Source organism: Schistocerca cancellata, chromosome 9 (assembly GCF_023864275.1).
Source record: "Schistocerca cancellata isolate TAMUIC-IGC-003103 chromosome 9, iqSchCanc2.1, whole genome shotgun sequence".
Classification (NCBI taxonomy): domain Eukaryota; kingdom Metazoa; phylum Arthropoda; class Insecta; order Orthoptera; family Acrididae; genus Schistocerca; species Schistocerca cancellata.
Window position 1 is genome coordinate 506,833,788 of NC_064634.1, and position 14,030 is coordinate 506,847,817.

The 14,030-nt window shown below is 44.9% G+C and overlaps 1 protein-coding gene across 1 annotated transcript in view; it reads left to right on the top strand.

Annotated features, from left to right (window-relative positions):
• LOC126101533 (uncharacterized) overlaps positions 1 to 14,030 on the top strand; it is a 760,565-nt gene that overhangs the window by 624,378 nt on the left and 122,157 nt on the right. Inside the window, exons 12-13 of the mRNA XM_049912174.1 lie at positions 644 to 784; positions 11,399 to 11,975. Of these exons, the coding sequence (XP_049768131.1) occupies positions 644 to 784; positions 11,399 to 11,975 (718 nt within the window). The remainder of the gene's footprint in view (positions 1 to 643; positions 785 to 11,398; positions 11,976 to 14,030) is intronic.

The following is a 14,030-nucleotide window of genomic DNA, read 5'->3' on the forward strand; positions in this document are numbered from 1 at the left end:
ACTAGAAAAACATTTGCTAATTCATCCTCTCACACAGAAAGGAAGGGGGATGTAGGTTCCGTATGAGACTGTGTGACATGAATTGCATATAAACTGTGTTTTAAAGTGTAGTAGTGTGACAGATCGTTCTTATTTATGTGTAAAAGTAATACGTTCCACTACTCAGTCTCCTCCCAGATAGTAAGAAACGCCACAGTAAATTTGGAAGAGGAATTTATGCCGTAAATGACAACAGTTTTAAGAAATTGACATGAAAGGAATCCAACAGAGACCTTTCACTTCCAAAGGTTTTTGCTGCTTCCATGTGATTGTTGTTGCTGTTGTTGTGTATTCCAACTGTTCTGTACAAAAGTTCTAGTATAACTTTAGCATAACTGATGGCGTTGTGTCTGCAATTCATTTGTACTTTCTTTTGTTGTTTGTTATATTAAGCTACTGGTCTAATGAACTCAGCCTCAATCTTATCAATTTACACACTGCCTCTCCTGATTTATTCGTCTTAGAAGACCTGCTATTGTCATTGGCAGTGTGTGTTATGTTGTCTGTGTGAAGACGATCACTCAGCAGCGATGCATATAGTAGTAATCTGCCCTCTGACCTCCAAGTGGACAGAGTTTGCCACACCCTCCCTGTCTCTGCTCAGCACGTCGGCCTCAGCAGACGGCAGTCCGCGCCCTGGAAGTGGGACACAGGGAGACCGCTGCCGCACTGCTGCCGCTGCTGCGCCACCCACAGCTGCCTGCACCACTTCCCCACCAGATGACTCTGCCATCTCTCGACTGCGGTGAGTTCCGCCACTACACACAGTGATTAGTGGAGGCATCAACAAGTGTTGTGTGCAAGGACATCGAATGGCGCTGTAGTGTATATGTGCTAACACAGAGGTTGTAGTTTTCAGGAGAAGTTATTCCTGATATAAATTATGGTGGCGACTAGCCATCGATGAAAGTGATTCTTTACATCCCTCTCTGGGCTGACCGTATCAGTTATATTTAGTTTAGGACAGATGATTTCATTCACTGCAGTTATAAGATGTAATAAAACAAAATCCTTTTCCACAAACACTGAGTATACTGATGTGTCGGATGCAATTTCTTCATTCGCTGATGGCTCTCTATCTGAGAATGAATCGTTTAGCAAATAGGTGAGACAGAGGACGCTGATGCATTGAAACTCCTCCAATCTTCCATTTCATGTGAATAAATAGTTTTGAAATCAAGTCGTTGGTGATCCTCAAACAGAAACAGTGAAGGAATCGCAAGCACGAAAAAACAATCAAAATAATATGCAGCAGAGTAAGTATATAGCGTGTTCTGGAGTGTGTCTTCAGATTTTGTATATTTATCTTTAAGTGACTTTTCGGAGAATACTTAACACTGATAAATTATGCCCTCCTGGGCTTCAATGCGTCTCTTGCTCACCTCAACACACGACCACGCCTGGCACAAACTTCTGATCTCTATTCTATTGTGGCGGTGCGTAAGTTCGTAGCGTTTTTCCGTAGGTTAATTAAACACAATATAACAGACGCTTTAGTCATCACTAACGTGTTCTCCTTCACTATGTGCAACAGTCTTCCAACACTGGGGCAACTTTTCGATCACGTGGTTTTGAGGCGATGAACTCGTTGAGCCAACTTCCGAGGGCATGTTCATCCGGAAAAGAAGCTCCTTGAAGATTTTTCGATAGAGAGCGCAGAAGATGAAAGTCTCGGGACGCGAGATCAGCTGTGTACGACATCTGCAAAACGTCTCAGTTGTTGGCAATAAATATCAATAGTGGTGGTTACACCTCGGGTAAGCAGTTCCTAGTACAAAACACTGTCGCTGTTCCGTCAGAAGATAACATTACCTTTTGTGAATGAGAGCAGGTGTTTGTTTGTGCGGGGAGTTGCTGCTTTGTTTGCACTCAAACATTCCTTTCTTTTTCTTATGTTTGCATAAAGACACCATCTCTCGTCCTTAGTAGCGATGCAGGATAGGAGAGGGACTTCATGAACTAATTGATAATGATCAAGCAGATATGCAAATATGTCCAGTCACTGACTTTTGTGATATTGCCTTGGAACGTGCAGTGCACTCTTGAACCTTCTCCATTGCATGCACATGTCGCACGATTGTGCAACGATCTCAGTTCGACATAATTGCCATTTGTAGAGTACACGCACGTGGATCATTGTGTGATTAATGCGTTTAACGATCATCATTAAACACCGGAGGGCTACGTGAACGTGGAGTCACTAATATAAAAACGATCCTCCTTTAAAACTAGAAAACTATTTTCTAGCTGTGCACTGTCCAGTGGAATTATCCCCATACACGTCACAAATGTTTTGGGCTGCCTCACCTGCTGTCAATCCTCTATGGGACTCAAACAGGAGAATATGTCGGAAATGTACCGATTTCTTCTCTTGGCAATTTCTAGCTTCAACAGCTCCACTTGCTATCTACAATTCACAGAATGACAGTACGTGAACTCAAATATTCACAATAAGTAAACACGACAGTCGATGGATAAAACCATAGTAACCAGAATACCATCATGAAAAACAAAAGCGCTATGAAATTACGCACCAACATGATAATACCACATTTGTTTTCGATACATTAGAATCAGACGTTCACCACAGGCTATGTGGCAGTAACTGGGGGAACGAAGTATTTAAAGGATGGTGGGTTACCCTACTACGAGAGATGTAGGATAGAAACTCTGGTGGTAATGTTTCGGTATCAGCTGTGGAAACATCAGGCTCAGTGTATGGTTCACATAGTCAGGCGTGCTCAGAAGGCGTAATGGATAAGGTGATTGCTCGAAATAATCAGAGAAGTCGGGTTGTGGATGTAGTTGAGTGGAGGTATGTGCAACAGCGACACCTCGCCAGTCGTAAAGAATACACGGCAGCTCCAAGAATACTGCAGGTATCTTGAGTACAGTTCTGTTTACTTTTCCAGCAAGATATGTGTGATAAATAAGACTACAAAATTTTACAAGAGAGACATGTACTCGTACGTGTTGGACAGAATTACACTGAAGATCAAACACTGACGTTACACACTACAGCTACACGACTACTCTGCAATTCACAATTAAGTACCTGTCAGAGAGTTCATCGAATCACTTCAAGATACTTCTCTACCGTTTCACTCTCTAACAATGTGCAGGTGAAACGAACACTTTAAACTTTAAGTGCGAGCTCTGGTTTCTCATGATTTATGATGATCGTATGTCACTATGTAGGTGGGCGCCAATAAAATTGTTTCATAGTTTCGGAAGATAAAGGGACAAAACAGACACCAACAGAACAGATAACGGGCAATAACGGAAGACAACGCCAGACTAAGTAAACAAATACACAATACTTTTTAGGCATTCTAATATACACCTTATAAGTGAATCCAGAGTCAACTAGCACATCTCGAGATCACCTTCGTAGGCGAAAGAACGACAGCATTGTATTCGCTATAACCAAAGAAGAACTGTGAGAGATGGACGTCTTAAAAAATAAAACAGTGAGCATTGTAGGAGTACCCCTTGCAATTATTTGAGTAGCCATTGGCGACAAATTGCGGTCAGTTTACATTTATATATGATGAAATATTAGCCGAACTAAGAGATTTTATTGACGGACTAGCAAGGAACAAAAGTGGATCAGCACAATAATATTGTAGACAGGTAACATTACTCATTGTCGATTTCCAGTGCTGAGATTCTCATTAAATAACGGATTGAAATCAATTCAGAAGAGGATCTACGCCACAACTCAGTACAACTAGAGTTAGGAGCACGTCGGATGTGTTGGCAGACTAAGCAAGCATATTTTATCTCTCAGCTCAATCTACAAATCTCAACTAACCATAAATATCATGGGCTTTGAGATCGTGTTTTTTGAGTCACCAGTCTGATACGCCACGAATTCCTCTCTTGTATCATCTTTTCATCTAGCAGTAGCATTTGCAACCTATGTCCTCAATTATTTGCTGGATGTATTGCTATCTCTGTCTTCCTCTTTAGTTTTTAACCTCTAACATTCCCTCAAATAGCATGGAAGTTATTCCTGATGTCTTAACAGATGCCCTATCATCCTGTCCCTTCTTCTTATCAGTGTGTCCCACATGTTCCTTTCCTCTCCGGCTCTGCACAGAACCTCATCCCTTACCTTATCAGTCCACCTAATTTTCAACATCCGTCTGTGGTACAACATCTCAACTGCTTCGATTCTCTTCTGTTTTCCGTTTCCCCACAGTCCATCATGTATATTGAGGTGAAACACAATTTTATATTGACACTGTGAACAAATGAAGTTTAAAGCATGGATGGCAAACATACAACATTGTGTGGATGAAGCGTACAGAATCAATGTTAATGTACAGCTTAAGATAACTTTAGCAATTAAAAACACTGTGTTCGACGGGGCTGGCTGCTGTCAGCTACATTACACGCTTATGCAGTCAGCCTTAGACGAGCAGGAACAACAATAATCTGTTACAACTTATTAAACTGGACTTAAGTCAATGAACTAACTAGATTAACATATTTACTATATTTTAAGGTAAGAAATTCACTTTCCTATATGTTCCAATTTGAGCATCTGTTACAAAACAGTAGAAGGGCTATACAATTCTGCTGGAAGGATCTTAATGCTTGTAGACCAAGGATCTCCAGAGGACGTAATTACTGTAATAGTTTCGCTGATTCCTGATGTCTTCTGTGGCACCCGAAGAAAATGTGAGTGTCATCATCTTTACTTCCGCATTCACATGAAGAAGATTTAACCATGTTCAGGTAGTGCAGTTCTGGCGGAGTGACCCGTGACTGAAGTGAATTCGTGCCAATGTTGCTATAAACTGAGGTGACAAAGGTCACGGAATAGCGATATGCACATTCACAGATGGCGATAGTATCACGTACACGAGGTATAAAAGGACAGTGTACTGGCGAAGCTGTTATTTGTAGTTAGTGATTCGTGTGGAAAAGTTTCGTACGTGATTGTGGCCTCACGACGCAAATTAACAGACTTTGAATATGCAAAGGTCTTTGGCGCTGGACGCATGGGAATCGATAGGGAATCCAGTATTCCGAGATCCGGAGTGCCAAGTGTGTGCGGAGAATGCCACATTTCAGGCATTACATCTCACCACGGACAACGCAGTGGCCGACGGCCATCGCTTGGACACGGAGAGCAGCGGCGTTTGTGTAGTGTTGTCAGTGTTACCAGACAAGTAACATGGCGTAATATAAGCGCACAAATCGATATGGGAGGTACGACCAAATTATCTGTTAGGACAGTGCGGCGAGATTTGGCGTTATTGGGCTACGGCAGTAGACGACCGACTCGAGTGCCTTTGCTAACAGCACGAAATCGCCTCCAGGGCCCCTCTAGTGACCGTATCGGTTGGACCCTAGACGACTGTAAAACCAGCTACTTGGAGACCATCTGCAGCCATTCATGGACTTCATGTTCCAAGAAAACGATGGATTTTGTATGGATAACAATGCGCCATGGGACTGGGCCACAATAGTTAGCGATAGGTTTGAAGGAACGTCCTGGAGAATTCGAGCGCCCTACATGAATCCCATACAAAATTTATGAGGCATACTCAGGAGGTCAGTTCGTACACAAATTCCTGCACCGGCAACACTTTCGCAGTTGCGGACGGCTCCAGAGGCAGATTGGTTCAATATTTCTGGAGGGGCCTTCCAACGACATGTTGAATCTTTCCCATGTCGAGCTGCCGCACTATGCCGGGCAAAAGGACACGGTATTTGGAAATATCGCACGTCTTTTGTCACCTCAGTGCAAAGTTTCTGCTGTATCTGCGATTTTGGTACTTGGGACGTGATGGGAGGTTAGCTAACACCGTGGCACAGCGTCTCTCTCCAATGTCGTAAAACCATTGGATATTTTCACTGAATATAATTCTTATGTTGTGAACAAGGTTGTTTGGTGGCACTTTATCGTATTTCGCAGCAGCGGGGTAAAGAACTTTCCTGGCCTGCTTGTCTACATTTTCATTTCTCTTAATTCTATTGTGCACCTCGAGCCGTAATACACTCCTGGAAATTGAAATAAGAACACCGTGAATTCATTGTCCCAGGAAGGGGAAACTTTATTGACACATTCCTGGGGTCAGATACATCACATGATCACACTGACAGAACCACAGGCACATAGACCCAGGCAACAGAGCATGCACAATGTCGGCACTAGTACAGTGTATATCCACCTTTCGCAGCAATGCAGGCTGCTATTCTACCATGGAGACGATCGTAGAGATGCTGGATGTAGTCCTGTAGAACGGCTCGCCATGCCATTTCCACCTGGCGCCTCAGTTGGACCAGCGTTCGTGCTGGACGTGCAGACCGCGTGAGACGACGCTTCATCCAGTCCCAAACATGTTCAATGGGGGATAGATCCGGAGATCTTGCTGGCCAGGGTAGTTGACTTACACCTTCTAGAGCACGTTGGGTGGCACGGGATACATGCGGACGTGCATTGTCCTGTTGGAACAGCAAGTTCCCTTGCCGGTCTAGGAATGGTAGAATGATGGGTTCGATGATGGTTTGGATGTACCGTGCACTATTCAGTGTCCCCTCGACGATCGCCAGTGGTGTACGGCCAGTGTAGGAGATCGCTCCCCACACCATGATGCCGGGTGTTGGCCCTGTGTGCCTCGGTCGTATGCAGTCCTGATTGTGGCGCTCACCTGCACGGCGCCAAACACGCATACGACCATCATTGGCACCAAGGCAGAAGCGACTCTCATCGCTGAAGACGACACGTCTCCATTCGTCCCTCCATTCACGCCTGTCGCGACACCACTGGAGGCGGGCTGCACGATGTTGCGGCGTGAGCGGAAGACGGCCTACCGGTGTGCGGGACCGTAGCCCAGCTTCATGGAGACGGTTGCGAATGGTCCTCGCCGATACCCCAGGAGCAACAGTGTCCCTAATTTGCTGGGAAGTGGCGGTGCGGTCCCCTACGGCACTGCGTAGGATCCTACGGTCTTGGCGTGCATCCGTGCGTCGCTGCGGTCCGGTCCCAGGTCGACGGGCACGTGCACCTTCCGCCGACCACTGGCGACAACATCGATGTACTGTGGAGACCTCACGCCCCACGTGTTGAGCAATTCGGCGGTACGTCCACCCGGCCTCCCGCATGCCCACTATACGCCCTCGCTCAAAGTCCGTCAACTGCACATACGGTTCACGTCCACGCTGTCGCGGCATGGTACCAGTGTTAAAGACTGCGATGGAGCTCCGTATGCCACGGTAAACTGGCTGACACTCACGGCGGCGGTGCACAAATACTGCGCAGCTAGCGCCATTCGACGGCCAACACCGCGGTTCCTGGTGTGGCCGCTGTGCCGTGCGTGTGATCATTGCTTGTAAAGCCCTCTCGCAGTGTCCAGAGCAAGTATGGTGTGTCTGACACACCGGTGTCAATGTGTTCTTTTTTCCATTTCCAGGAGTGTATGTTGGTCGTCTTATTTATGCGGAAAATCTCCCTGCGTTGCTTCTGTAATGCGGTATACTAGATAATTTTCAGTACATTGGCATACATTTTAACAGCATCATTCCTGAACGTGAGTCTGATAACATTATATGATAGCGGAACAAACACTGGTAGCAGTTACGTCTGTAAAATATCTGGGAGTATGCTTGCGGAACGATTTGAAGTGGAATGATCATATAAAATTAATTTTGGTAAGGCGGGTACCAGGTTGAGAGTCATTGGGAGAGTCCTTAGAAAATGTAGTCCATCAACAAAGGAGGTGGCTTACAAAACACTCGTTCGACCTATACTTGAGTATTGCTCATCAGTGTGGGATCCGTACCAGATCGGGTTGACGGAGGAGATAGGGAAGATCCAAAGAAGAGCGGCGCGTTTCGTCACAGGGTTATTTGGTAAGTGTAATAGCGTTACGGAGATGTTTATCAAACTCAAGTGGCACACTCTGCAAGAGAAGCGCTCTGCATCGCGGTGTAGCTTGCTGTCCAGGTTTCGAGAGGGTGCGTTTCTGGATGACGTATCGAATATATTGCTTCCCCCTACTTATACCTCCCGAGGAGATCACGAAAGTAAAATTAGAGAGATTCGAGTGCGCACGGAGGCTTTCCGGCAGTCGTTCTTCCCGCGAACCATACGCGACTGAAACAGAAAAGGGAGGTAATGACAGTGGCACGTAAAGTGCCCTCCGCCACACACCGTTGTGTGGCTTGCGGGGTATAAATGTAGATGTATATGTAGAAAATTGATTTTTTTTCTTCTTGTACCTCTTTGGAGTACTTAAATCCGTCTAAAATCGCTTTGAGTTCTGCAGGGAGCGTATACTCAACTTCAGGGTGTTTGAATTTGCCTCAGCGATTAGCCTTGCCATCTACACATCCGCATAGATCTGTAATGAGGATCGTCCAGGTGCCTGTTTGCTAGCTAAAACTTTCTCTCTCAGTGTACCTTGGCAGAAAAGAAATTGCGTCTTGATATTCAGCTTCAGTAAGGTGTTAGTCTAGGGCGTGCTGAAACAGCTTATACTTTGCGAAGTGGCGACGTATTTGCGGATAGACGGAGCACCGAACGAAAATTCTGCTAAACGTGGTAGTTTTATTCTTCATTCAATACCTGCCTGGATAGCACTTTAATATCTGTTATCAGATTTTTATTTAAGAAGTGAAAACGATTCAGGAGTATTCTGATGATGAAGAATTCAAACGTTATTAGACCTACGCTGAAAAAACATTTACTTCCATTAGAGAGGCGTTAGTTGGAATGGATTTGAATGTTCTGATAGCTTCACAGTAACACATAATTTTTGTAGTCTATTCTGCGTTGCTGAACTGTAGATGTTGCTTCCGCAATCCATGTAAGGTATTATTAGCTGACTATATACGCTAATGAAAATTCTTGAGTGTGCCTCCCAACGAATTCCTGTCACAGCGCGAGGGATATTCCTGGCACTTTCAGATTTGTTAATTATGTGATTAATGTGATTTCATGATGTTAACTTATGATGGATATAAAGTCGTAAGTACTTGACCACTCTTTAGACTGGGAATATAAAGGGTCCTAACATTACAATTTTTGTTAGGTTAAGCCTATGTCTTGTATATAGGCACACAGCTGATTTATCAGGCAATATGTCGAGGCAGTTCTCATTGACCCATTCACTGAACAATATCAGAGCGTTATCCATCTGCTGCTGACACTCAGGAAAACTATCGATACGAGTATAAACATGTAAATCATCTGCATACTGCACGCATCTATATCCCGCACTTGGGTGGAACACTGAATGCAGGTCTGATGTAATTAGACTAAACAGTCTTCCCTATCATGTTTCTATAGTGTGTTAACGTGACATAGGAATGGATGAAGGAACTGTATGATGGAGAGCACTGAGGCATTTGATGTATTTGTAAGACCGGAACAGTCTTAATTTCTGGTCTGTAGATTTGGTTGGTCCATATTTTATTTAAAATATTCAATAAACGAATTCATCCATTCTACGACATGTGTTGGAGCAATCAGTCACTCGGTCCAGGCCTCATAGTCCTTCTGCATGCTACTGCTCTAGGCGTTTCCAACAGGGAGAAATTCCCATTTAGTTGATGTTCCATCTGACGCTCCACCATCAGCACGCTTTTTTCTTTTCTGATCCACTTGGGGGTCAAGTTGCATAAAATGTTTCCAAAAAGGATTTTAGATGTTGCCTATAGTTTTCCCACCGATGTATTGATACACCTTATTTTCTAGATTTTGTTCCAAACGATAGTCATGGATCATTGACTAGGTGAGCTATTACATAAATGTCGGCAGGTTCCCTCTTTTATTTTTGTGTAGATTGTTCGGCCTATGATTAAAATACACAAAATTTTCCCCTGTGCCTTGTCGTCTGTCGCTTTGAGTGCTTCTCTCCCCTCGTTAGCTACCGTCTCATGTTCTTCATCGCACCAGACCGGAGGTGGCCTGGGAGAGGCACAGAAGGACGTGTTTTCTGGGGTTGAGTCTTCCGCTGGTCTTTCAATATTATGCACTATGGTGGCATAATCCTCTCATACCCTCACTCTCTTTAAAGTCTTCGATCTTCTCCGTCAACAATTCCCCATATTCTGCCCACTTTGCTTATATTGCATTTGTCAGCTATAATATCTCTCGCTTGGCAGAGTTATAGAATTAATTTATTGTTCAGTTGCTTTGAACTAAAAAATTTGCTTCATTTTATTCCTGATGACATGGAGGGCAGGTATGTGGTAAGTTTCTGCAATACGAAACTGCTGAGCTCATCAGTCCCTTGGCTTAAACATTGCTTAATCTAACTGAAACTAACTTACGCCAAGGACAACACACAAACCCGTGCCCCATGGGGACTCGAACCTCAGATGGCATGGAAGTGAGTATCATAATGTACGTGCGGTGAATTTGACTCATTGTAATGAGGCTGTCACACACGAAGGACATGAGGTGTTTATCAGTAAATACATGAGCAGTGTCAGAACTATAGACTTCAGGAGCTCTATTGTGAATAGTAATCTGGCGAAGCACTTGAATCATAAATTTACTTTAAAAAACTGCAGGATTCGCTGTTGCCTTTAGACAGATTGCAGCCACAAGAAATTGAGTTAGATGTGTGATTTTGTATGTTGGGGGGGGGGGGGGGGCGGAGGGGTGTTGGTGTGGTTCTGTGTATATGTATATGAGTATGTGTGTGCACCTGAGAGTGTATGATACTGCTTGTGGATATGCTTGTTATCATGCAAGCACTCTTCTCAGCAAGTGTGTACATGAGTATATGCCAACAAATGTCTTTGTGTGTACGGATAAATGAGTAATCTACTGTTATTGCTGTATCTGAAGTATATCGATTAAATTGTTTCTTGTTAAACATTAACTGACTCTGTTGATGTGGATGTTTTGACAAGTTTGCAAACAAGAGAACAGCTACGAAAGGAAGCTTTAAATATCTGAAGAGATGTGTAGTTTTGAGTGCCACGTTTGGGTGTATTAAAAAGGGGGTTGCTGCACATAGAGGAGTCTTATACCTTCATAAGACATCTGTTTCTGCGGAAGACAATGACTGTACAACAGCAGCATCCTGAGGTCTAAGCCCTAAATGTCAGGAATCAATGTGACAAAAATATGATGAATAATGTTGGAGAGATGGAATGTAGGAATTTTTAATTGATGAGGACTTTAGGAGTATGATATCACTGTACATCTGTTCTTTAGTTAATGGAGACTGTCCCACTGTTCTGTAACACAAATGGAAAAAATTGCAGATAAGTTAGTGGTCGTTGGACAGATCCACTTTTGGGACTGGTCTCATCTCAGGTTCTTCTGGAGTATTCTTAATCAGAAGCATGTACTTGGAGAAATATGTGACAGTTTGCCATTTTTGCACAGGAGTCTTCCTGAAAAGGAGAAGAACAGCAGGCTGATTCAGGCAGCGAAGGAGGATGCAGTCGACGAGCTGCAGACGCTGCTGGCTGTTGGTGCGGACGTCAGGGCGAGGGAAGAGGATGAAGACAGGTGGACCGCCCTGCACTGGGCAGCAAACAAGGGACATGAGAAGGCTGCGAGGTGCCTGGTGGAGGGTGGAGCAGAGGTGGACGCCAGGACCAGCTGCTGGCAGGAGACGCCCCTGCACAGGGCTGCATACCATGGCCACGAAGCTGTGGCGCGGTTTCTGCTGGAGGCAGGGGCGGAGGCTGATGCCAGGAGCAAAACGCAGAGCACGCCCCTGCACCTGGCTGCATTGAGAGGCCACGAGGCTGTGGTGCGGCTGCTGCTGGCGGCCACTCCTTACCACAGCGCCAGGAATCAGTGGGGGCGAACGCCGCTGCACTACGCGGCTATGCAGGGCCACGCAGCGGCGGCTTCTGCATTGCTCGAGGCAGGGGCCGACCGTCTGGCCAGGAATAACGACGGGAAGACACCACTGGACCTTGCCAGACAGAACAACCACCAGCAGCTGATAGACGTATTAAAGTTAAACTAGCAGTCCGACAGACATCCTTGGAGTAAAACGAAAAGAGCTCCATTCTATGCCTTTTCTTCATCATTAAAATATAGAATATGATTAATTTAAACCTGCGATCTTTCACCGTTTCTGTACTTCCACTTCAGGTGAAAACATTGTACCTCTGTCCACGTGTGTGGCTTTTGCTTCTAGTGACCCCTGCAATAGATGTTTATTACATCATCTTCTTCCAATTTTGAGTCATGGCACACACTTTTAATGTGCTGCAGGATTTTTCCAAAATTATAAACAATACTGCAATATTAAACTCCTCTTAAATGCGAAAATATGTTCCAATGTTCAACACTGTCATGGACCTAGGAACAAATATTTGGCTGAAATTCGGAAGTGCTTTAGTCGAGAAAATCTCGACAACACTGTACTTAGTAATCTACCTGTTATATTATTAGTCTACTACACACCAATAAGTAGTAAGTGAAATTAAGAATAAGTTTTATAAAGAAACCGTTAAAATTAGAAACATGTTGAAATAGGAGCTAATGGCAACTAACACAATGTTCAGTTCTCAAGACAGGTAAAACGGTTAACAGATTAAAGACACTCAGTTCATTTGCAAATACCACCTTTTCCATTCTACAACACTTTCTTTGCACCATTGACAAGGGATGGCTTAACTGCTGCCTATAAATAATTTTAAAAATATACACAGTTGCACTCACAATTAAACTTTCTAACTGAAGAATCGACATTATATCCGAAATTGGCTCAATATACTCTGCAGTATTTAAATATATATAACACAAAATGATTGCAAATACAGCACAGTTGGTATACTCATCTCTAACAAGAACAGAACATTATAAAAATGGAGCAAACTGCTTATTACATTGCAGTATCTGGTTTTAAAATGGATTTTCGGTCGGTAGTTATGTGCAGTGACTCTTGTTTTCCTAGGTGCAATTTCCAGTAGGTAGAACACATCCCTAACTTGTAAGTACGCAAGTATCATCATAAATAGAGAGACAATGAGAGATATCTACGAGGTTATACTGAAAACAAATGCCTGGGGAAATTTTTATTCTATTTTCAAGATTAACTGACGTGTTTCCTGTAATACATGTCACACGGCCTACTTTCCCAGACCCGCTGACACAAGCTACTGCTCGCTGCAACTAAATTGTAGCATGTGACACGGCTTGGTGTGGCGTAACCATCTCGGCGCACAGCGAGACTCTCATAAAACTGTCCACACGTGGACCATCCACTCCTTCTGCACGACAATGCTACACTCCTGGAAATGGAAAAAAGAACACATTGACACCGGTGTGTCAGACCCACCATACTTGCTCCGGACACTGCGAGAGGGCTGTACAAGCAATGATCACACGCACGGCACAGCGGACAGACCAGGAACCGCGGTGTTGGCCGTCGAATGGCGCTAGCTGCGCAGCATTTGTGCACCGCCGCCGTCAGTGTCAGCCAGTTTGCCGTGGCATACGGAGCTCCATCGCAGACTTTAACACTGGTAGCATGCCGCGACAGCGTGGACGTGAACCGTATGTGCAGTTGACGGACTTTGAGCGAGGGCGTATAGTGGGCATGCGGGAGGCCGGGTGGACGTACCCCCGAATTGCTCAACACGTGGGGCGTGAGGTCTCCACAGTACATCGATGTTGTCGCCAGTGGTCGGCGGAAGGTGCACGTGCCCGTCGACCTGGGACCGGACCGCAGCGACGCACGGATGCACGCCAAGACCGTAGGATCCTACGCAGTGCCGTAGGGGACCGCACCGCCACTTCCCAGCAAATTAGGGACACTGTTGCTCCTGGGGTATCGGCGAGGACCATTCGCAACCGTCTCCATGAAGCTGGGCTACGGTCCCACACACCGTTAGGCTGTCTTCCGCTCACGCCCCAACATCGTGCAGCCCGCCTCCAGTGGTGTCGCGACAGGAGTGAATGGAGGGACGAATGGAGACGTGTCGTCTTCAGCGATGAGAGTCGCTTCTGCCTTGGTGCCAATGATGGTCGTATGCGTGTTTGGCGCCGTGCAGGT